The following is a 23,474-nucleotide window of genomic DNA, read 5'->3' as shown; positions in this document are numbered from 1 at the left end:
ACCTGAAAAATACACACAAAACCTTAAAGCTGTTAATTCATATGTAGCTTTTAAACTGTTATTCAGATCTCACATCAGTGTCATTTTTACCATGTATGAGGGTGAACTTTTCTCATTGAAGTGTCTATTTTACTGTGACTGACAGAATAAAAATCTGAAAAACGTACAGCTATCTCATCTTAAAAAAAAAAAAAAAAAACAAAAATGGGTAGATAAAGAAGAATGTAAGAAAAAACCCTTCCAAATATTAATATTTACCTTGTACACACAGATGTCACAAAACTAAGAGTTTGAAAAACATATTAGATTTTAATATTTTTCTGAATTAGCTGCTACTTGGTCTAACTTTACTGGAACTGAAGTGGGTTCTATTTTGGAATATCTAAATTTCCTAGACCACTGGAAATGTAAAATGCTACTTCTTTCATATACTTTCAGTAAAAGGTTTGGGATAGGCCATTGCAGCAACTTTCAAATAGGTGCAAACTTTCTCAAATTTGTGGAAAAAAGACAGATTACAGTTCTTGATCTTTGTTTTAAACTGAGGCCAAATGTTACCTGTGTTTGCTATAAAGTATCTGTTGGTACATTCAATACTGTGTCAGACTTGGCTAGGTGTTTCTTGTGTGTGTCTGTAAGTGTTAATGGCCAAAATTCGTCTTTGAAACTAATACTTCCTCAAAATTTTGCTGTAGTAAGTTCTTCTCAATTTCCTTAAAATTTCTTAATTAGATCTTGAACAGTGAAGATAGCAGAATATTCTCAAGAAGAATATTCTCCAGCAGCTGTGCTCTCAATGGTGTCAAGAAATAAGATATTTATCCATGTGTTCTAATAGCTGAAGACAGACAAATGCATTGCTACAGTGAGCTGCTTCATTCATTTCATATTTGGGAGCAAAACATGTCTCTTCTTCTTCCTCAGCTCTCATGTAACAGGTATTAAATGCGGGTCTAGTTGCAGTGTGTCCATTATATGGAATAGACTTCTCTTTCCTATAACTAGCACTCATAGTCTGCTTTTCTAATCTTATTTCAATCTCCACCAAACCTGGGATGGAAAGGAGTGAAAAACAACTTTCATCCATGAAATCTCTCCCACATGCATAATGGCCACCCCTAATGTCTTCAGTCTCTTTCATCTCTGAGGGCTTTTTTTTTTTTTCCCTTAAAGTACATAGGCCAATAGCTGCCACTTGTGACAGTCAAAGCACAGACTAACAAATTACTAGTATTTCTTTTTACGGCTATGAACAACTTAAAAAGATACCAATCAGGCCTTTGCCAGTTTTCTTCCAAGAGAAAACAAAATCTCAATTTAAACAGCTGATGGACTGCAAACATCTTAAGAACAATTCCTTTCAGTCTTTCCCTGTATAAAGGGAGGAAACAGCTATAAGAGAGAAAGAAGCTACACATTGCTCAGTGAAGATTTAGATCTACAAAATAGAGCCTGTCAACACCTCTTTGCTGCTGAATGGGCAATGGGAGATAGAAAACACCTTCAGGAGAGAAGAATTATTCCACTGTTCCCTGATATGCACTCTCCTCTCTTGTTTTTACCATACTAATAACCTGATTTAAGTTTTTTTAGTGGTGAGACGGGGGTACACTCTTGGAGATTTCCTATATGTTTTATATTGGTTTTGTGCTTTGCAGAACTGGTCACAGTGCAGTTCTATGTTCAGTCAGGAAGCATAACATTTTGTCTCCTACCTTACTTTGTGATCCTTGATCCTCTTCACTGATTTTTACTATAAAGTTGTACATATGTACAGCTTTGAGTGGAAATTTTACTCTCTAGTTTCTTTTTACTAGCAAATAATCCTTACTTGTATCATAGCACAGATATCTAAAGCCTTTATTATATTAAATTTTTATTTCAGTGACACAAAGTAATGTTGAATGGGAACAAGCAGATCTACATTCTAAAACTACTAAAATAACCAGAACTACCCTTTTCATCCCCTAGCTGGTACTTACAGGCAATTTTCTGCACCATTTTGGCAGCTATATACAATTAGTACGAGTGCAGGAAAATGAAAAGAAAAGCAAAGATGAAATTCAAGAAAGCATAAGGGAAAAAAAGGACAGTCATTTACAAAAGTGTTCTCAAAAGGCGTATGTAAAATAAACAAAGCAGGATAAGATGATAGACAGGGACAATCATTATGAATATGAAGCTTTCAAAAAGTAAGAATGAACGGGGAAATATGAAACACATACTCTAGAATCTTGTTTGCTGCCTTACAGGCTGCTGATACACAGACATAACTTGCATATCTCTCTTCACGCAGCAGAGTAAATCTTGGAAAATATGACTCTGTATTTGGGTACGTTCTGTTGCTGCTACTACTATTTCCTGCCTCTCTTTAAGTTTAATTGATTCATTAATTAGGTTGTTTTTTCAAGTGTGGCCCCAGTTCACCAGTTCTGAACTGAGTGCCTGAGTGAATCCCTATGTACAGACACAGTTTGGTCACAAGAACTTAAAATAAAGACGGTGTTAGAGCATGAATCCAAATATTTAGAATGTAGTATCTTACTTCTATTAATATTTCTTTGCCATGAACACATATTTCCCCACCACTACTATAAAAGGTGCATTTCTATCCTCTTCCCGGTATACCATGGAAAACCTTTTCTCCCTCATTAACCCTCCCAAATTTCTCTGTATTGTACCCTATAGCTAGTGGATTAAAAGCTATCTACCACTGGCAAATCAGTGAGGTCACGGAGGACCATTTGGGAGCTGAAACATACAAACAAAGTAACAAAACCAGGTAATTACATAATTTTACAGAATATCTGGTCTCCTTGGCATTACTGTAAGCACAATGACTGACACATCTTAAGAACTTTTTTTTTTACATGATGCTATGCCATTTGCTTGCACAAGGACAAATTCAGCGTAGAATATAAATTTTTAGTGTTTTTTTCAAGATGGCTTTATGCCATATGCCAACACCAGCAGTTAGACAAACTGTTAACTTCACCAGTGTTGCTGATTTGATGTCCTGAGACAGTTTATACGCTTGTGGCACTTATCAGTTACGGTACAGGTCCCTAAGACACAGTAAAATTACATAACTTACTGCTGTGGAAGTGAAAAGATGGGAGGGGGAAGAAGGATCTCTTCTTGGCTATATGGTTTCACTGTTTGTTCTGGTATTGGCCGTTGTCAGAGCCTTTGTGAGCTGCTTGAAAACTGACAAAAATCCATCACAGAGCTACAGTAGCTCACTGAAGGGCCTGATAATTGCCATGGCCCATGCATGGGCAGTACATGTCCAGAAGCAAGCTAGAGACAACCACTCCCTTCAGCAACAGTGAACTAGGAGAATGTCTCAGCTGCCAGTAAAACTGCAGCTTGAGGCCAGTATTTTTCACTCTGCTTACAATTTTAATAACCATTCAGGGTATTTGCATTTAAATATGTTTGTCTTGTTCCTTATTTTCCTGCAGGCCTCTGCAGTGATGTCGTAGTTTCATATTTGTGATACTATAATTAAATTTCTATAGAAACATACCAGCTGTAGAGACAGGGCTTCTGACTTTATTTTTGCATAAGGAAGGAATGTTTAGAGACTTGGAAGAGATTTATGGTCAAATCCAATTAATTAAATACCTTAGTATTAGGGTTTAAAAAAGGCTGAGCAGATAAAGTGTTTGTATAAATACTATTTGCCCTGTTGTGAGCTAAATGCAGAATTGCCTGATAGCCTCTGAAATCAGTAGCAGCTTTCAGAGTGGCAACTCTGTCAAGTAGGAAATTCGGGATGTGGATCTGCATGAATAATTAACTTCATTCCACAAGCAATTACCCCTTTGGTCAAAGCTTACGTCGAATTCTTAGAGATTTTTTTTTTTTAATTAATAAGCCTATTTCTGATATATATTTGTGCATAAAAATACTACAGGATAAAGGTGGGATCACAATGCAGTTATGCACATCCATTTCTTCAGTTCAGGCCATCTGTGATCTAGTGCTAGCACTACAACTCAGAATTGAGTAATTTTGCTAACTGAGAAATTTGTGCTAATGATTTGTCAAGGATTTGGAAATGGATCTGTGAGGTAGGGCAGGGAACGAAACAAAAATACATATTTTTAGAAAAATGCTGCTATACAACTGTCCTTTTGATTTTCCGCTTACAGACAAGGAAATGCTAGACCCTTATCTGCAATCTTTGAATCCCATCCTTAATTCTGTCTCTGATAAGACATTAGATTGTAATATGCCATACCTCATTAATGCCTGGGGTAATCGTAGGTGCAGCAATAAAAACAACAAAAGGAGCAAACTCTGCAGTTCTCAGGACCTTCAATGCCTAGGTTAAAAAAATGAAAATAAAGTCAGATATAATAGAAGAATCCCCCACCAATCAATGTGAAAAAAGTTTAGTCACATAAGCAGAAAATAGAAAATTATGACTTATAATTGCTGGTATTTCTTTTTCATTAATCTCGAGTCAAGACCTTAGTAATGTAGACACTTTTTATTTCATTTTGAATTTTTTGATATTCAAACCGTACATTTATCACTAATTAAAGAGATTTTTTTAGATAATAAAATCTTCTGGATTTTCAGAGAGGTTCTTCCCATAGTTTCAAATGGTGCAGAACTGTATTTACATTTTAAGCTGAATAGTTAACACCAGGTTAAAAAAAAATCAGTGATGCCATAAATAGGTAAGAAAAGCAAACTGTATTTTAGAATTAATATTAAGTAGAATATCATTCTTAGTCTGACTTGTTATACAAACCAATACTTCTTCTAATTTTCTGAAACAAATGAAAATGTGAGGAAAGATGTTTTAAAAAAGCAGCAATAATAGTGAGTATAGCATTACTGCAGTAAATGCAGCACTGTGCCCCTGAACTGAATCTACGCAAAAGATGAGTGTTCTTATTAAAATCTGGACTTAATCATTATCTACTGTGTGACACACACAGCTGCCGTAAGTGAAGTTTTGCTTCAGATCCAAGCTATCAACTGAAGTGTAGGATAGTAAATATACATTCCTCAGCTCAACTCAAATATGTTGACAAGAAAGTAAGGCTACTAAGGGTCAGTTTTTTTTCTTCTTGAAAACAATCCATCCCTTTTTGCAACCTAAATAGGTTTTCATCTCTGCTCCTTGAAACCCATCTGTATATATATATAATACATGTCAAGCTCTTCTAAACACGAGAGAAACCCCATATTGTCAAACTCAAGGAGACTCACATAAGTAGGAGTACCAAGTGAAAACAGGCAAGTGGTGTAAGATAACTAATATCCATATGGACTAATGTCCACAGACAGGCCTAAAAGAGCTGAGATAGATGCATGAGGAAGCTGTTTAAGAAAGAGGCTGGCTAAATACATGCTGGAGGAAGTGAAGGAAAGGCAGCTGTTACCAAATGTAAATATACTCTAATCAATAATAAAACGGCTTCTGAGAATTGTAATGCTTCTGACCAAACCAAGTTGAAGAGGTTTCTCAAGAGAACTTACTTTTAATAGCTGCTTCATTTGAACTGGCTATAAATGCTGCTTTCCTCAAAAACAGTTAAATGTGGGATTTTATTTTTTAGAACAGTACTATACCAGCATACTGTGTGAACTGAACTGTGCTAAATAATTTAGTCAGGTATCTTATTTCTATTATGAAGTTCTTAAAAAAAATGAATTTTTTGAATCAAAGAAGAACGTGGCGTTCAAATCTAAATACTTAACACTGATCACAATTTAATTTCTTCCTCCCATTCCTTCAACCTGCTAGAGTAATATAAACATCAAACCTGTCCATACTCACGTAGTTCTACTTAACAAAATATATAAACACGTTCCTATGAACTGAAAGTCATGATTACATAGATGATTCAAGGGAAATGTACCAGAATTTTCCACTGAAGATTTTATATAATGAATGAACAAACTATTCTTGTTTCTTGACAGCCTGATTTTCTATCCTGCCCTCTTCTGCAAAGTATAATACCGTAACACCAATAAGAGTTCATAAAGTAATGACACTGATCTGGTCATTGTGTAAACAGGAACGGTACCAGTAACTCATCACAAATGTTTCTGACATGGCTTGACAGTAGTATTGGAACCGAGTTAGTTAGGATCAAGACTACTCTCCAAAACAGCATCAGAGAGAAATTTTAGAACATATTGAAACATATTGATTGTCATTTATTGTTTTGTTTTTTTGACTGTATTGATTGTTTGCAGACGACACCAAGCTGAGTGGTGCAGTTGATACACCAGAAGGAAGGGATGCCACCCAAAGGGACCTGGACAAGTTTGAGAAGTGGACCCACATGAACCGAATGAGGGTCAACAAGTCCAAGTGCAAGGTGCTGCACCTGGGCCAGGGCGATCCCGGACATGAGTACATACTGGGAGAATTCACTGAGAGCAGCCCTGCAGAGAAGGACTTTGGGGTTCTGGTGAATGAAAAGCTTGACATGAGCCATCAATGTGCACTTGCAGCCCAGAAGGCCAACTGCATCCTGGGCTGCACCAACAGAGGGGTGGCCCTCAGGTCAAGGGAGATGATTGTCCCCTTCTGCTCTGCCCTTTTGAGGCTCCACCTGGAGTGCTGCATCCAGGTCTGGGGCCCCCAGCACCAGAAGGATGTTGATCTGTTAGAGTGGGACCAGAGGAGGGCCACAAAGATGATCAGTGGGCTGGAGCACCTCTCCTGTGAAGAAAGGCTGAGAGAGCTGAGAATGTTCAACCTAAAGAAGAGAAGGCTTCGGGGAGACCTTATTGCAACTTTTCAGTACTTAAAGGGGGATTATAAAAAGATGGAGAACAACTTTTTGCTCAATCAGATAATGACAGGACAAGGGGAATGATTTTAAACTACAAGAGGGGAGATTTAGATTAGAGGTTAGGAGGAAATTTTTCACTGTGAGGGTGGTGAGGCACTGGAACAGGTTGCCCAGAGAGGCTGTGGATGCCCCATCCCTGGAAGTATTCAAGGCCAGGTTGGATGAGGCCCTGGGCAACCTAGTGGGTGGCATCCCTTTCCATGGCAGGGGGTTGGAACAAGATGATCTTTAAGGTCCTTTCCAACCTGAGCCATCCTATGATTCCCTAGTATGGTAATGACAATCAATTGTTTTGATACATTTCACTGGACATGAGCTAAAATATTACAAATTTACACAGTAAACAGATTTTCATGCTATAGTGGTTGCATACCACTATGAACAAACTATGAATTCGATTCTGCAGTATGTTCTTCTAACCAAATTATTAGCAGAAATCTACTTCATAGATTGATACTTTGATGTTCCAGGGACTTTTGTCTGCACATATTACTGTATGCACTGCTTTACAATATTGATAAAAGTATCTATCAATAAGGTTGAAAGATTTGTGATGAGTCCCATTTTCATATAATAAGTTACCTGAGGTTCTACATCAAGTATTGCAATTAGTCCCTGCTCATGGATCTTTCGTATTGTTTCCAGTTTTGTCCCATACATTGCATCCTCATGGCTGCCATATTCCAAATATTCATTGTTTGATATATCCTGCATCATTTGGTCATGCGATACAAAGTAGTAATTTTTTCCATTTTCTTCATCTTTCTTTGGAGGTCGGGTTGTGTCTGAAAATAAAAAATATTTTTAATGCAAAAGGAATACTAGGCTTACATAGAACATTTTCGTTGTGATTTAACAGATTATCATTTGGTGATTAAGCATTGATAAACCACATAGAACAATGAAGTGTGAGCTGGGGGGAGGCAGAATGATATTGAGGGACATGTTGGGAAAAGCAGGAGATTAAAGGATGTAGAAAAGACAAAAAACAAAAAGTCAGAGGAAGAACACAAGGGCACAATTAACCTTTATTTGGTCAAGACTATAAGACTACATCAGCTGCTTTTAAGAGCAAACAAACTTCCCTTCTACAATTTGTTCTTCACCTTTGCCTGACAGGCAAAACTGATCTCACAGTTCTTATAGTTCCTAAACCATTCAGTTAAAATCCCCTAGGCACCAGGGACACGTTTCATACCAGGGGCCAATACTGGGCCCAGTCCTGTTAAGATCATCTTTAATGAACTGGATGATGGGGCAGCATGCATCCTCGGCAAGTTTGCAGATGACACAAAACTGGGAGGAGTGGCTGATAGGCCAGAGGGTTGTGTTGCCATCCAGAGGGACCTCAACAGGCTGGAGAAAGCTGAACATGAGCCAGCAATGTATCCTTGCTGCAGAAAAGGCTAACAGTATCCTGGGCTGCAATAGGCCAAGTATTGCTAGTAGGGGCATAAAGTGATCCTTCCCCTCTAACTAAGTGCTGGCGAGGCCAAACCTGGAGCAGTGGGTCCGACTCTGGGCTCCCCAGAACGAGACAGACATGACCATACTGGAGAGAGTCCAGTGAAGGGGCACTAAGTAACTGAATCATCTCTTCTATAAGGGAAGGCTTAGAGACCTGGGATTGTTCAGCCTGGAGAAGACAAGGCTTGGGGGTTCTCATCAATGAACACAAATATCTAAGGGGAAGGTGTGAAGACAGAGCCAGCCTCTACTCAGTGGTGCACAGTGACAGGACAAGAGGCAATGGGCATAAACTGGAACACAAGAAGGCTCTGTCTGAACATCACGAAGCACTTCTTTACTGTGTGGGTGACAGGGTAGTAGCAGAGGTTGCTTAAAGTGGTTGTGGAGTCTCTCTCCTTGGAGATCCTTCAAAAGCCATCTGGACATGGTCTTGGGCATCAAGCAGTGTCCCTGCTTGATCAGGGGGTTGGAGCAGGTGAGCTCCAGATGTAGGGACCTCAAACATTCTGTGATTCTGTAGGCCATCTGCTCCTCTTTTCCCCACAGGCACACTTAGAGCCACTTGCCTCTCCTAATATTCTCTGACAAACTGATTTCCTTTCATATTTTTCCACTGTCACATTTATGCTGGTGACACCGCAGTTGAAACACCACATCTCTTCACAATCTAATCTCATATGACCCAACAGCCTTATCATAATTTCAGCCAAGGTGTTCAAAAATTGAACTCCTGTTCCATTATTAAATGTCTATTACTATTTTATGGATTAGATAGCAATGTTAGTGTAATTGAAGATAAAATTTCTATAGAAACATTAGTATTATAGATCACAGTTATTTTAAGGAATTCAAGAACAACGGATTATAGAAAACCTATAATATCACTATAATACTCAATGCTGTCATAGGTCTACTGGAATTAGAGTACTCTCCTAAATTTCCCCCCAAATACTCTTCTTTTGTAAAAACATTTCTGTATTTTTTTTCACTTATGTGGTTTTCTTCTTCTGAATGTGAATATGTAAGTCTTAAAAGTAGGTGAGAGCCTGACTGCTTGTGGTCAAGAGACAAAAGCTACAAATGTATTGCTTCTGCAAACCTATGTGGTAAGAGACCTGGCCTACTAATCTATTTAATTAACTACCACTGTGTGTGACATAACCTTTTGACCTTTAAGATCAAGTTTTCAGTAGCTAGATCATAAAGCATGACACAAAACTCTACACCCAACTTGAAGCCTGTCTTAGAAGCTACCTACTCTCACCATGATTTTTTGAAAGAATAGAGAAAATGAAGTAAAAATTCATCTCTGAGAGTTTGAGAGAATAATTTCAATTATCTAGAGTCAGCTGAAATATAGGTCAGGTTTCCCTAATACTTAAAGTGTGTGGTACATTTCACATGATTTATTTCAGATACCTAAAATAAGGGATTAACTTAGGTCCCTAAACACCAGAATAAAATATTATATTAAATGTCCTAAATCTGCCTTAAATTAGATACACCTATATAGTCTGATCAGATATGACACAGGAGTTAACAGAGACCACTGTTCCTCTGGAGTAGGGCTGCAGGTTAAATGATGTAAAACACATCTCTAAACATAATACTGATGCTTAAACACCTAAAATGCATCCTGATTCCTGGTTTAGCCTTTTCAGTTTTCTTATATAATCAGGGATGCAAGTCACATGCTTCCACAGAGCAGAAACCTAATGCAGACAATCTAAGGTATGGTCCTCATGGTATAGGTGAGAAAAGAACTAGTTCAGCTTCTGCCTCGCCAGGGCAATACACTTATTACTTTAGTTCTTTGTAATGGAGAATACATCTGGGTTCTTATACTTCCTACGGTTTCTGAAGTCAGCCTGAAACAGACTGGACAGATTTAGCTGATGGGTGGTCTTGTTTCAGAATGCCTGTGCTTGAGGAAAAAAGGTGCATCTCCAACAAATCATGCAGTAGGATACGCAGTTCCTGCCATGGTACTGGTGGAGATTGTTGTGAAGGGAAAACGTCCCTATTCTCTTGGTAACAACCCATTTCGTGAGCTGTTAAGTTAATTACATTTTATTTTTCTTATTGTCATCTCTGGGAACTTCAAATTATTTTAATATAATACCAGTCCTCAGGGCTACACCGTGAAAAGTAATTAAAGACAGTTAGATAAGGTAGACACTAAAAGTTTCCTCTAAATCTAGTTTATTTTTCTTCTCATGGGAATTATACAGTTTTTAATCTCATGGCTATTTCAGCCTTAAATAAGCTGTTAATGTAAAATTAGAATAGAAAAATGTAAAATGTTTTAGTTTTCCTTCTAAGTTAGCAAATGTTTGGGGTAGAGAAAAGTAGACTTAATAAGTGTTATGAATACTAAGAAACATTCAGTGTAGAAGTGGTATTACTTACTACCCCTCTCTCTGAAAAAACAAAACAAGAAACATATCCAATCTTATCACAGTTCATCCATCTTTAACAGAAGATTAATCTCAGTAGAAATGAACATACGTACGATGTACTACAACGGGTACATGACAAGGATGCTACATATAATTTTTGCACTACATTGAACATTGCTACTTACGAGGAATGGGGTAAGCAAATCTGTCCGGGTGTTTTGTGATGAGTGTGTTTTTTATGTGTCGTCTTCCAACACCATGTGCACCTAATCCACAACACAAAAATTAATTATACATTTTCTACCATAACGGGTTCAAAACTATGCTGTTATATTCAGAATAATTCAAAATTACCTAGTAAGACTAGTGTTTTCCTTTTGAATGCTGGCAGTTTTACTACTTCTTCATATGTGACGAGATCTAATTGATCAAACACTAAAACAGAAAAGAGACCCCCAGAGGGATAAGAAAAAAAGGCATATTAAGGGTGATAACTAATTGTGCTACAAATGATCATTTTAGCAAGTGTTAGATTTACAATACAAAGTAATGTGTTATGGAAAATAAAACCATTTCACTATGCAATTTTAAGAAAAGTGTTCATTAAAAAAACTGTTAAAAAGCAATAACACAGCTACTGAAATGCTCAGCAAAATTTGCATGTCCTTTCATGCAGTATTCAGCAGACCACAAAAATCAGCTAAAATGGCATGCCATTCACGTTTGCATTCCTAAGAAATAGCAATACTAAAGAAAAATCTGTAGACAGTGACCAACATGAATACAATATGAGAACATCTATTTACACTAAAGATAGGGATACTTTCATAATCATGTTTAACAAGAACTTTGAGAAATGCATAGAAAATACTGTTAATTCTTTGTGGTATTTCTTCTTCAAAACAGCGACCACATTAATTGTAATTAGAGTTCTCTTTAAACAGACGTGCTAGTTAAACTGACATGCTTTTAAAACTTGTGACAGAATGAAAAATCTTAACAAAAAGTGATGGCATTACATAAAAGAACCTCCACCATATTTAGGGAAAAATTGTAAAAGTATTATTTCAGAAAAAAATTCAACTGCAGTGAATGAATTTCATCTGCCTATCAATCTATTGTCAATTGCCAAGGTTTGTAATGATCGACAAGTCAAGTTTTGTTCATTAAAAACAGCTTCTTACTCTGCCCAATAACACAACATTTGTGCCTATTTTTGAAGAATTCTAATGAATAAACCGGGAGGCAGCTAACTGTATTTATAAAGATTACAGCAACGAGCAACTGTGAACATAATAACTAGCAAGAGTCTTCAGCTCATTTGTGCGTGCTGTGAAAATAGGGAGGAGAGACTGCATCTGAACTATGACATCTGTGAGTGTTTCCAAGTCCTAAGGTGGTGTATTCACCTGAACAATATCCTGTCCGTCTTTTAAGGAAGAATCTAGATATATGGAATATCTCTTCCCTCCCTGCCCCAAACCCCTTAGGTAAGAAGGCAAGGGCAGGGGCTTTAGTTCGCTTGCTCCAGAAGTTGCCAACCACCAAGAGCAGGTGGCATTCCGACTCTAGGGCCTACCAGAAAGCACACGTTCTTTGTACTAAAGTCCCAGTCAAAGCAGCAAAGGGTTTACTTAACATATTTCTTGTTATAGGGCAGATTTTAAAATTCAATGGCAGTGTTTTTACCCCATAGAAAAAGTACAACTAATTTAATTTGGTCAAAGTACAAATTAGTCAACTGACCTACTCAAATTTTTAAGGCCTATGAAAAGATTTGGATTTGAAAACTTCCTAAGTCCATTTGAAGCATTTTGAATTTTATCATGAAGAAAAATCTCTTTCAACCTTTCCCCAAATATTACAGGGTAATACAAGCAAGAAGTTAGTAATATTTTTATTCTTTTCCACAATCCTACAAATACGGAATTCTTCATTTTTACAACTTTGCATAATTTAAATTAACTAATATTTCATTTCATAGCAGCAATATCTAAAGATCTACAACATGTTAAACAGTTTTACCATTCTAACCATTGTAGTATTACCATTCTAAAGATGTACTGGGAAAAATATTTTTCCCCATTAAAAATAAGAATAAAAAAAAAATCAATCCTTTATTTTCTTCTTGAACAAAACCACATTATGTTAGATACAAACAATGGGAGCAAACAACAGAAATGATACAGATTAATGCCTTCATCAAAATTAGTAGCATGGAGAAGATATGTCTCAGTCTACATGGAATTACCTAATGATTGTAGGGTTTTCAAACACAAAAGAAAAATGATTATTTTTAAAATACACACAAGATATGAGGAATACAGGACACATTTAAAGACTGAACTTTCAATGCTTCTGTGTTACTAGCTAATAAAGAAAAGGAGTTCTTGAAAGGAAACAGTAAGAAGCAAATAAAGAGGCATTGTCACTTGACAGGTTACTTACATGCACAGAGGCCATTGGGAGTAAGACAGCATGAAAAATGTACAGGGGTCATTGAGATATGGCTTGTAATATATTAGTAAAATAAAAAGTATATGCACAAAATAAACTTTACCATGCAATAGTCTAAACACAAGGCAAATAAATCACATTAAGAAATGATAAACATAGTTTATAAAAGCTTGGCAATTTTCTACATTATGCATAATATGAAGCACAGTTCTAGTGTTTTGAAGAGTGTTCTCTTATGGAGTCTTGCATCAACATTTCAGTAAAATAAATTAAAAAAAAAAGTTATCACTGAGGCATAACTCTAGAGCATTTATATACATGTCAGTGAACCTAATACTCAAAAAAACATTTTTTTTTTTTCCTGTGGGCTTTGGTTCCAAATAGACTTTACTATGATAAGATGTATGACTATGAAGATGTCTCTCAAAGGACAAAATATTCTAATATCAAGTATGGAGAAAAGAAAAATGTGATGGCCAATTTTTCTTGTAAAGGAGAATATCTTTGCTTTTATTTATAAAAAGTAACTGAAATATTCTCCTTCTGACTTCATAAACTATGTCTGATTGGCAGAATAATCAAATTTCTAGTTCCAGTAATATCCCAACATACCACAACAAAATCTTAGCTCTTAAGTTATTAGCTAGACCCACGCACTGATCTTAGCTGACTATGAGTTGTTTTAGTAGCTCATTTCCCGGCACCCCTGTTCAGTCTGTTCCCTGAGACAGAAGTAACAGAAAAGTCCAAACAGATTGCATAGTGCTAAATGATTTAACTTTATACTAAGCTATACGAGAAATAAATTCTACTTTCTTCTACAAGCCAGATTATGACATCTGGATTAGACTTCTCAGTTCCAAATTCATTATACTTATTTTGGATAGAACAGGAGATGTTTTTAATTCTGAGACAGACACACCGGAAACCTGCAAAAAGCAGTGTTGTAATATTTCTGATTAACAATACCATTCGTTATACAGTATTTTAGAGAATGTAAATTCAGTACTATCTTAGTTAAACTTAACAAATACATAATAGCATCATAGCATTTCAGTGAACCTCTTAATATCCTACATTTTTCGTCATTCCCTGGAATATTACTGGCATCACCTTTATTACCTGAAGGACACCATGATCAATACACGTTTCTGAGAGAAATACTGATTCCGGTTTGTGCTTTTGTTAAATTTTTGACTACTTAGGGGGAAGGGGAAGTGTCAGATTATATTTTGAAAATAATAATTTTATATGTTAATAATTCTTATTTTTGGTAAACCTTGTGCTTTGATGATAAGTGTCTACAAGTATTGGCAGTGGCAAGCACTAAGGGGGTCAAATCGTGTAACCAAGTGCTGTCAACCTTCTCCAAAATGTGCCCCCTAAATCAAGACGGGGAAGTTTAGGTTACCTTTCTTTGCCAGGGATTTAATTGATACTAGGTATTCAGGAGCAAAACTAGCTCGTTGTATTGTCTGCTCCTTCTTTGACCATCCTCTTTCCTTTGCTTATTCCTCTGTATCGTGCCATACTTAGTCACACTGATGTTATTAACTATGTAGCTGCACTGTGAACTGTAATAAGAAATCTAACTGTCCTAAAGAAAAAAAGTGGCTTTTGTTGGGTTGTTCTTCAGTTAGTCCCGTTGACAGCACAGCCATGCAAAGTTATACTGGCGCAACTGAAGGGAGTAGCATGCTGTGAAAATGTATGCTGGGCACAATTAGTAATACTTTAAAGCTGATATTCTCAAAGAGTTCAGGTGGCAAAATCTTAGTTTATTCTCAACAGTTTTTGTTAAGGTCATAATTAGTAAAACGTGGTTTACTGTTACTGCAGTGAAGTGGAAGCATTAGAACAACCAGAATGGCAAACCAGCAAAAGAAAGGAAACAAGTTAAAGCTTTCAGTCCCTACTTGAGTCATAATTAAATATTTAGAGACAATACAATACAGGTTTCAGACTAACAAGTAACTTTGTATTTAACTGTGAACATCTTAAATGTGGCTGTGAGTTAAGCAGTATAAATGATAATTACGGTTCTTTGACTTTCCTAGACTTTATTTTCAAATGGCTTTTAAGTTGACGTAGGTTGTGTAGTACTGATGTATTATGAGCTCTGATACTGCACAAAGATTGTACACATAAAGAGAAATGTAAAATACAGACTTGTATTATTTTCAAAACAAATCAAATTTTCAGCAGTCTAGACAGAAATCCAAATCTCAGGATTCAGGCAGAAATCACTGCAAAGAGAAAAACTTCCACAGTTTGTTCAATTTGGTAGCTGTAAAATAAGAGGCTGACTACACGTGGTTCCTATTTTATATATATATATATATATATATATAGTGGTTCCTATTATGATTGCAGCTGTAAAGCACCTTCATCATGTTTTTACATATATAATCTATAACCGTAAACACACGCTAACAAGAATGCTACTGAAAGTCTTCTGTATTGGACAGCACAGTACCAGATTGTAAAATTGATATCCTGTTGGTTTCTAGTGCTTCTTTAAATATAACATCCAAGACAATGTAAGTCCATACTAGGCTATATTATGATACATTTATTTTGTTGCAGCTTGCCTCTAACTGATTCAGCTATATGTTTAAACAGCAAAGAACAAGCAGAGTGTTGTTGGCATAATTAAAACTTTATTTGTATTTTTGTAAGTGACTGTTTAGGTTAAAATAACAGCGCCAGCTAAACAATTAATGGCGAGGTTTAGATTGTAAAGATTTTAACCTCTTAAAGATACTTGCATTTTTTTTTCATACCTGCATTGTGCTTTGCCAAATATTTGTCTTTGTACTGCTTTTTTTTCTTTCCAAACCAAGTACAGCTGGCCTGTTGCTCCTGTTTGGTCTTCTCCATGGCAATACAAGCAACTCGCCTGGCATATGCAGTAGAAAGAAAAATTGTTGTAATAACTGTATTTTTTAAAAGCCATGCATGATGAATTAGAAAAATAAGATTGTTTAATAGCACAAGAGTACAGTAACATTTTTCCAAACTTTTATTTTTAATGACTTAAACGCACTTATATACTAATACATTTTGATATACAGAATGTTCTTACTGGTAGATCATTAGAGATCACAGATCAAGGGAGCATGGGAGGAAAGGTAGCTACTGAAATGGTTGAAGACCACTGCAGCAGACTAGACTGGAAGACCAAAGTCTAGAAAGGCCACTATGGTCTAAAGTTCAGGGCAAATCTTCTTGTGTTGTGGAAATGTCCTAAGGATGACCTTTAGGATGAAATATTGCATGTGTTCCTATTCTAGTGTACACTAGTATATCAGGGCTTGCAAGGGAGCTCTCCAGATTCGGTGAAATGGCTGCCTGCCTCTGTTTCTCTTTTAGCAAAATCTCCCTTAGCCAGTACAGGTGGTACAGGTGCTGTTAAACCCCTTTACAGCACTCTAATTCTTTATATAGAACACCTGTGAAATATTTTGGGCTGGATTATCCACACTAATAAACTTGGCTGTTAACACTCATGCTCCAGGACCTGCTTGCCAGAGTTTGTACTGATATATTTAAAACGTTTACTAAACAGGTTCTGCAGGAAGTTGTTTAAAGGCTCTGCATTGCTTTTGTGGAACTGGGTGCCATTGCTGCTTGTTTAATCTGTTCAGGATTCTCTGCACTGTGATTTCTTTCTGCTGTTTGGCTTTCACATGAAAAAGGAAAAGGGAAGAAAACCCCCAAATTCCCACAGTGATGCTTGATTGCTAGCTACAACCTTATTCCTGCAGAACTTGCATGTCAACAGTACCAATGACAACAGTGTTTAGAGCCTAAAAGAGAAATAGATTTGACCACCTTATATAAACAATTTGTATGTAAACTCCAGTCCTGTTTTTCTAAAATATATCAGAAAGCACAAGTTTTAAAGTTACTAAAAGTTATTAAACCATGTACTTATTTTTCTAATATAACACATATGATATTTCAACCAACTCTTAAGCATATATGAGAAAAAAAATCAATGCCACAGAAACTGAGGCAATATACTTTTTTTTTTTTCAAAAGAAGGAAAGATTACACAAAAATTAGCTATACAACAATGACAAGCATGAAAGACAAAAATGCAAGCAAAGCTAAATTCATTTTTATGGAAAACTTAAGTCATACCATTCTTGAAGTTCAGGAGAAGGAATAAGACCTGCAGTACCATTTTTGGAGTTCTCCAGTTTACCCTGCCACCAGTTGTGATCATCTTTGCTAATGATTTGGATAATATCACCAACTCGGAATCTGATGCCAGCTTCTTTGCAAGGAATGAGGTCATCCTTTGCTGGATCATATTCAAATTGTGCTCTGACATATATCTATAAAGAAGAGTTTATAAAAGACACTGCCATATTATTACTGGTACAGTATTAAGAGAAACAGATGAAAACTTGATCTGTGCATGTAGCTACATATACTGCTTGCAACAAGCAAAGGAAGAAACAGAAGGGCAAAAGCATAAGTGATAGTTGAAAATGGAACAGAAAAAAATATCAGCAAACAATGGAGACATATGACGTTATTTTGAAAGCTCGTGTCTTGTACATACTGTAAAACGTGAACAGCAAAATTGAGCACATGTACGCTTCTGAATACTTTCTGTAGATCTATAATAAACTGATAGGATCCTTCAAATCAACATTAACTATCGTAAATCATTATAGACCAAAGGCTTATGACTTGAACTGCACTGCACCTTCCAACTGAAGTTCCATGATATGTTTTAAAATGTGTATGACAAGAAATATTACTTGACTACATAAAGGACTTAGGCTACATTACTGATCATTAGTATTTAGACTGAAAATTTAGTACTTTTTTTTTAAGATTAAAGAGGAAATCCACTGTTGGGCCTATCACATATAGTTAGTTGGGTGGAATCTACAAATTCTCTGTATAGGGTTTTTAGCAAAAGTCTAATCCTATATAAATGAATTGTCCCATATAATGACTGGAGTAAAGTATTTTCTAAGCAACATTAACAGAAGAAATTTGGATTTTGACTTCACAGTTTAAAATAATATATAAATCCCTGCTTTGTGTGTTAGGGAGGCCCCAATCCTACAAAATAAAAGCTATAAAAGCTATCTCTAGTTTTCATTGCTAATTACAGCCCTGATGCATCCAAAGATCTTAAAACCAGAATTAAATGTCACGCCCAAGATGGGTAATTGGATAATTTCTGCAGTTTATGAAATTCAAACACATCCTACAGTGACTCAGACAGCCATGTATACTCTGCTGCCGATTTCCTTACTCGGGATGACTAGATTAAAAAAAAAAAAAGTTTTACATTGCAAAGTAATATCCTTCATTTAAACTGCAACAAACACTTTTCAACTCTGCTTAAAAAGCTGTAGCTATGCAATCTTAGTACTGTTCGAGGCACTTAAAAAAGTTTATTTCTGTAGAAATCCAGTCTGCAATCCAACATACGAATAAATTAACTTAAAATGACTCATCACTACTATCGTGTACCTGATGCATTTTTATCTATTTAGAGTTAGCAACTGATGGTAACACCAATGCAGAACTCAACTTGTAATATTCCTAATCTGACCCTTGTTCTGCTGGGTAGTGAATGTGTGACTTTAGATAAGCAACCCAAGTTCTTTTTTTCACCTGAAAAATAGGATATTTTAAAACCAAGTACTCTTACTTAGTAACTGGCTTACTCTGAGGTAGTCAGTATTGAACTATTTCCTTGTTTTACTTTACCCTAAGTTAATATAGGTCTAGAAAAGTGACCAGTATTTTTACCATCTAGAAACTTTTCCTTGCTTTTCACGTCCCTGTTGCAGTTTAAGACAGTATCTACAAAATCTACACCCAAAGACAATACTGTCTGTTCATGGAACATTATGCACTTCCTTATTTATACCAGTGTATCTATTATCCAAGCCCTTACTGTCTCAAGGATGACAAGCTACCAGAAAAAATATGCTGGGTCAATGGGAAAAGAATCCTGAAAAAAAAAAGGGTAACTATAAATGGTGCGAGTATGAGGGACACACTGATTCTGGTATTATTCTGATATTGTCCTGAACACACTCTTTTCTCCTGGGAAAAATACGTCATGAGAGGAAAAACAAAACCTAACACAACAGCTCGGAAGGTCTGTCACAAAGCCTCTTCAGAACTACATTCACACAGCCTGAAACTTCAGAAGACAACTGAAAGTTGAAAGAACCAAGCTGTAAGCTTTAAAAATGGGAAATGAAGCAAGAACAATCTATTCTTGTAATAACCATTCCAGCCAACACAACCTGACAGTAATACAAAAAGATTTTCAAAGGCAACAGACTATGAGGTCCATTGACTCTTTTGAATGGAATTGCAAGAATTATTATAAAAAACCCTTTGAGTCCACAGTTAAAGATTCAGAGGCATATTCTGGAAAGGTTAAATGGAGCAGTTATTGAAGATGAACCACAAATCCCTTGATGCTGCGTGTTGGTTTGGAGGTCGCAGTTAAAAAAAAATATCTTAAAATTGCAAAGGGAATCATTGGGAATCATCTGCAGAGCCCTTAAGGGCATTCTTGAGGTTCTCTGGATGGAAGACCTTTGGTCTACAAGGACACGTACATTTGTCAGGTTAAAGTTACGAAGCTCAGGATCTGGACTTGAGACTGAAAATAAGAGGCTATCTTCAGACCTACCAGCGCTTAATAGAAATTGTACTTACTGTACTTCTTTGAAGAGCTTTGTTAATGTTAATAACTAGTTATAAATCAAATCAAGAAGCTTTAGAAGCTTTGTCTGTACAATGTTTTAGAGTATTACACACTTGTACTACTAGTCTCCATTTCAGCTAAACTATAATATTTTCGTCTAAGATGAAAATCTGTACAGGCGACTACTTGACTGCACAACAGCAAGTCTATTAATGCATTCTGAATAAAAACAACATCTCAAGTTAAATTTACAATGAATTTGTTACTCTTGCATATATGGACACATGAAAAATGCTACTTTGAATTAGCCACAAACAAATGAGTTAAAAAGAAAAATGGAAAAAAAAAGGAACAAATTTTCCAAGCTTAAATGTTTTAGTTCAGCACATACAGAATATGAGGGGAAAAAGATAAGCAGGGATGTTCACTAGCAGCTAAATTTATAAATTCCCATGGAGGATATCTATTCACCTGTCGTCCTTTTGGTTGTGTTGTCGATGGCAAGTCCTGCAGAATAAAGCCAACCCAGGAGAAGAAATTTTCATTTTACTTTTTAAGCGTATACAACACCATTTGTTAGTGATTCATACTACATTACAGTAAAATGGTAAGTCAGACAAAAGTATAAAGCATTGACCCATTTAAAAAATACTTTTTTCTTAAAGAAAAATCAAACCCAGGCTGTTTAGCAGCAAGCTGAAGAAAGCAGGTAAATAGTTTAAGCAGATAGAGAATGTGCTTTTTAATATACGATTCAGCATCTTCAACACAAAAGCACCATCAAGTGAAAGAGGCTCTTTATGTGAATGCCTTTTTCCACTTAATACCTCATATTATTTTTAAAAGAGAATGTTGGCTATAATAAATACTAAAAATTGTATTATTAAAAATGTATCATGTGACAAATTATGCCAAAGAGTAAGACTATAACTATTAATCATATTACAAATTTGATTTAATTCACAAAAAATTCTTAATTTTTTTCATCCACATCATTATTTTTTATTGTATTAATTAGATGTACTTTACCTTGTGGCAAATCATTTCTCAATTGTAATGGTGTATATGTATTTTTTAATAGTTAAAGGAGTAGTTAATTAGGATTTTTTTTTAGGTAGTCCCATGACTCATGATATCGACAGCACTCTTACTGAAGGAACTTGCATGTACAGTTACTACATTGGTCCAAACAATGACAAACGGTAAACAACACAAATTTTAACATTACCATACATTAGCAAAACAGGAGATCAACAGCGCCTTTCTACCTGAATACATACGAAACAGGAAGTACTTTGTGTTAAAGATGTGATGATAATAGCTTGGTTTGTAGTGCAGTTTAAAGCCACTTCCTTTTGCTTTTCATATCCAAGGCAAGGCTCGTATTTCACAAAGTATGTGCACGTACCACAACAGCAGAGGGCACACCAATTCGTTAACTCAGATAGCGGAAACCAGTACACATTCCAGAGGTCTCTCAAAACACAAAGCTTAAGGAATCTACAAGGTCTCGAAGTATTAACTGCACAGTTATTCTTTCTTCAAACACTGCTTCCAAAGTTTAGGATGGAAATAAGACTTCCACTTGAAACCTTTGCTTAGTTTTGAGGAAACTGCTAACAATGATTTAAGGATGACTGAAGTGTCACATTACAGTTATTAACATTTAACTCACTATATGGCTTTTAATGAGGAGAGTATGTCGGAAAAAACTCTTAGAAAACAAAAATGGGGAGTTACATATGCAATAACCTAGGTTCTATCAGCAGGACAAAATTTTCCACTGACCACACAATAAGTATAACAGTAATGGCAGATGAGCACCAACAAAACTTTCACACTTTCTCTGTGTGGAACTGGAAATCTTACCGAAACAGAATTGTTAGTGCTGCTATGGCCATTAGCTGGGGACTGTCTGGATGTAGAGGGGGAATCTCTCTGAAATAAGACACAAGGTTCATTAACAACACAACACTATCACAGGAACACAGATATATTTTTAAAAGAACAGTTACATCCACAGCCTTATAACCACTCGTGTAGCTGCTTCATCCGTGAAAGTTTCCACACTACAAACTCTGTAAATTTGAAAAGTTTGTTCATAGCTTGAAATTCAGGTTTGACATTTTGATGTGTCCTAGGTAAAAACTATTTTTATGTTGCCTCAGCAGTCAAACAGCTGAAAATCTGTTAACTCTCAAATCTTCTATGGTTGACAACACTAAAGGACATTAGCCATATTGGTGCCTTTGCTAAAGGTAACTACCTGGAAGTTATATGCTGCATACTTGAACTACAACAAGGCAAATATTCCATTTTAAAGAAGCTTCTAAATTTTTTCAGCCATGTAGAGGTCACCTTCTACTTCTTCTAACGTTGACCACCTTCTACTTGTTAAGATGTATCTCTGTAGTGTCTCAAAGACACTGCTGCTAATACAGGAGCAGAAAGTTGGATACTCTTCTCTTTCCTCATCCATTTTATATCATATTGCTTTTTAAAATTATTTTTTCCTTCCAACAGTCTTACGGGCTTAAAAACATTAGACTTTGCTAAAATACATCATTTAAAAAAGCCACCTTTCTTGAGTCACACTACCAGTGTAGTCCTACACTTCAGTGACAAGACAGCAGATGCAGAAATTCTACAGAAAGGATAACAGGACTTTCTGGCTGGGTTTTGCAGAGATAAGAAAGTTACTTGCTGAGTAATCTTTTTCTCATGCCATTTTGATCACCTAGTCCTTAATTCCGTAATATCAGATCATTGAGTTTAACTAGCCATCTCTTCAGGAAATCAAATAATTCACTCACGCATTGTGAAAAAATAAAAATCCCCTCAAAAAAATAGCCCCAAGGAATTTTGGAATACAATATTCCATATCAAAGGTCAATTTAGAAATGTTTGGTAACTTCATGTAACATCAAGGATAGTACATAAAAGGCATAAAAGGGGTAAAACAGTTTTCAAAGAACACAGTTACCCCGTCACATTTTATCAATATGAGTGCCTTTTGTGAGCAGATTAAAAAACAGAATTGGTGCTTAACTGTTCATGCAACAGTATTAACCACGCAAAGATCCTCTATGAATATTCTCTAACTTTTATTCATTATGTGATACCACCCACAGCTATTATAAAATATCAAAAAACTCTTGTTGCCTTCATACTTGATGTGCAACAAATTCATTTAGAACTTCTACACTTCTTTTGGAGTCATTGCATAGGATTTCAGAAAGTTCCATATATAGTTATCTAGATGTTTGCTTTGATTTTAACACAGTTGAGGACAAATCTGAAATTATTACCACTGTAATATCATTGCATATGTAGGTCTGTACTCCTGCTACATGCACACGAACATAATGCTCATTTGGCTCTCGAAATTGTTTGCAACACATAACAAACTGGAGGAAATCAGTTCTAATTATATTTACAAAATCACTCCAGCATAACAAGTTTCAAATGTTCGAATGAGACCAAATAAGCTACTCATTATTGGAAAAAAATGCGTAAAGGAACCAGTAGTCCTTTTTTGTGTATTGCATATTAGTACCACCTTCATAATTAAATAGCAGCTAGGAGGTTCTTCTTTCCAAATAAAAAAGTAGCAACTTCCTT

At 35.9% G+C, this 23,474-nt stretch overlaps 1 protein-coding gene across 7 annotated transcripts in view; it reads right to left on the bottom strand.

The window, feature by feature from the left end:
* CASK (calcium/calmodulin dependent serine protein kinase) overlaps positions 1 to 23,474 on the bottom strand; it is a 219,842-nt gene that overhangs the window by 3,232 nt on the left and 193,136 nt on the right. For 3 of the 7 annotated variants that reach the window (XM_083821114.1, XM_083821115.1, XM_083821120.1), the window contains 8 exons: positions 21,723 to 21,791; positions 20,325 to 20,360; positions 17,300 to 17,496; positions 15,937 to 16,052; positions 11,051 to 11,131; positions 10,882 to 10,962; positions 7,410 to 7,612; positions 4,247 to 4,330 (listed from right to left, as the gene is read on the bottom strand). In XM_083821114.1, the coding sequence (XP_083677240.1) occupies positions 4,247 to 4,330; positions 7,410 to 7,612; positions 10,882 to 10,962; positions 11,051 to 11,131; positions 15,937 to 16,052; positions 17,300 to 17,496; positions 20,325 to 20,360; positions 21,723 to 21,791 (867 nt within the window). The remainder of the gene's footprint in view (positions 1 to 4,246; positions 4,331 to 7,409; positions 7,613 to 10,881; positions 10,963 to 11,050; positions 11,132 to 15,936; positions 16,053 to 17,299; positions 17,497 to 20,324; positions 20,361 to 21,722; positions 21,792 to 23,474) is intronic. The other 4 variants (XM_083821117.1, XM_083821118.1, XM_083821116.1 and 1 more) reach the window with 3 other exon arrangements.

This window comes from Anser anser, assembly GCF_964211835.1.
Source record: "Anser anser genome assembly, chromosome: 1".
NCBI classification, from domain to species: Eukaryota; Metazoa; Chordata; class Aves; order Anseriformes; family Anatidae; genus Anser; species Anser anser.
Note: the sequence above shows the minus strand (reverse complement) of the source record. Positions and strands in the feature narration are given on the sequence as shown.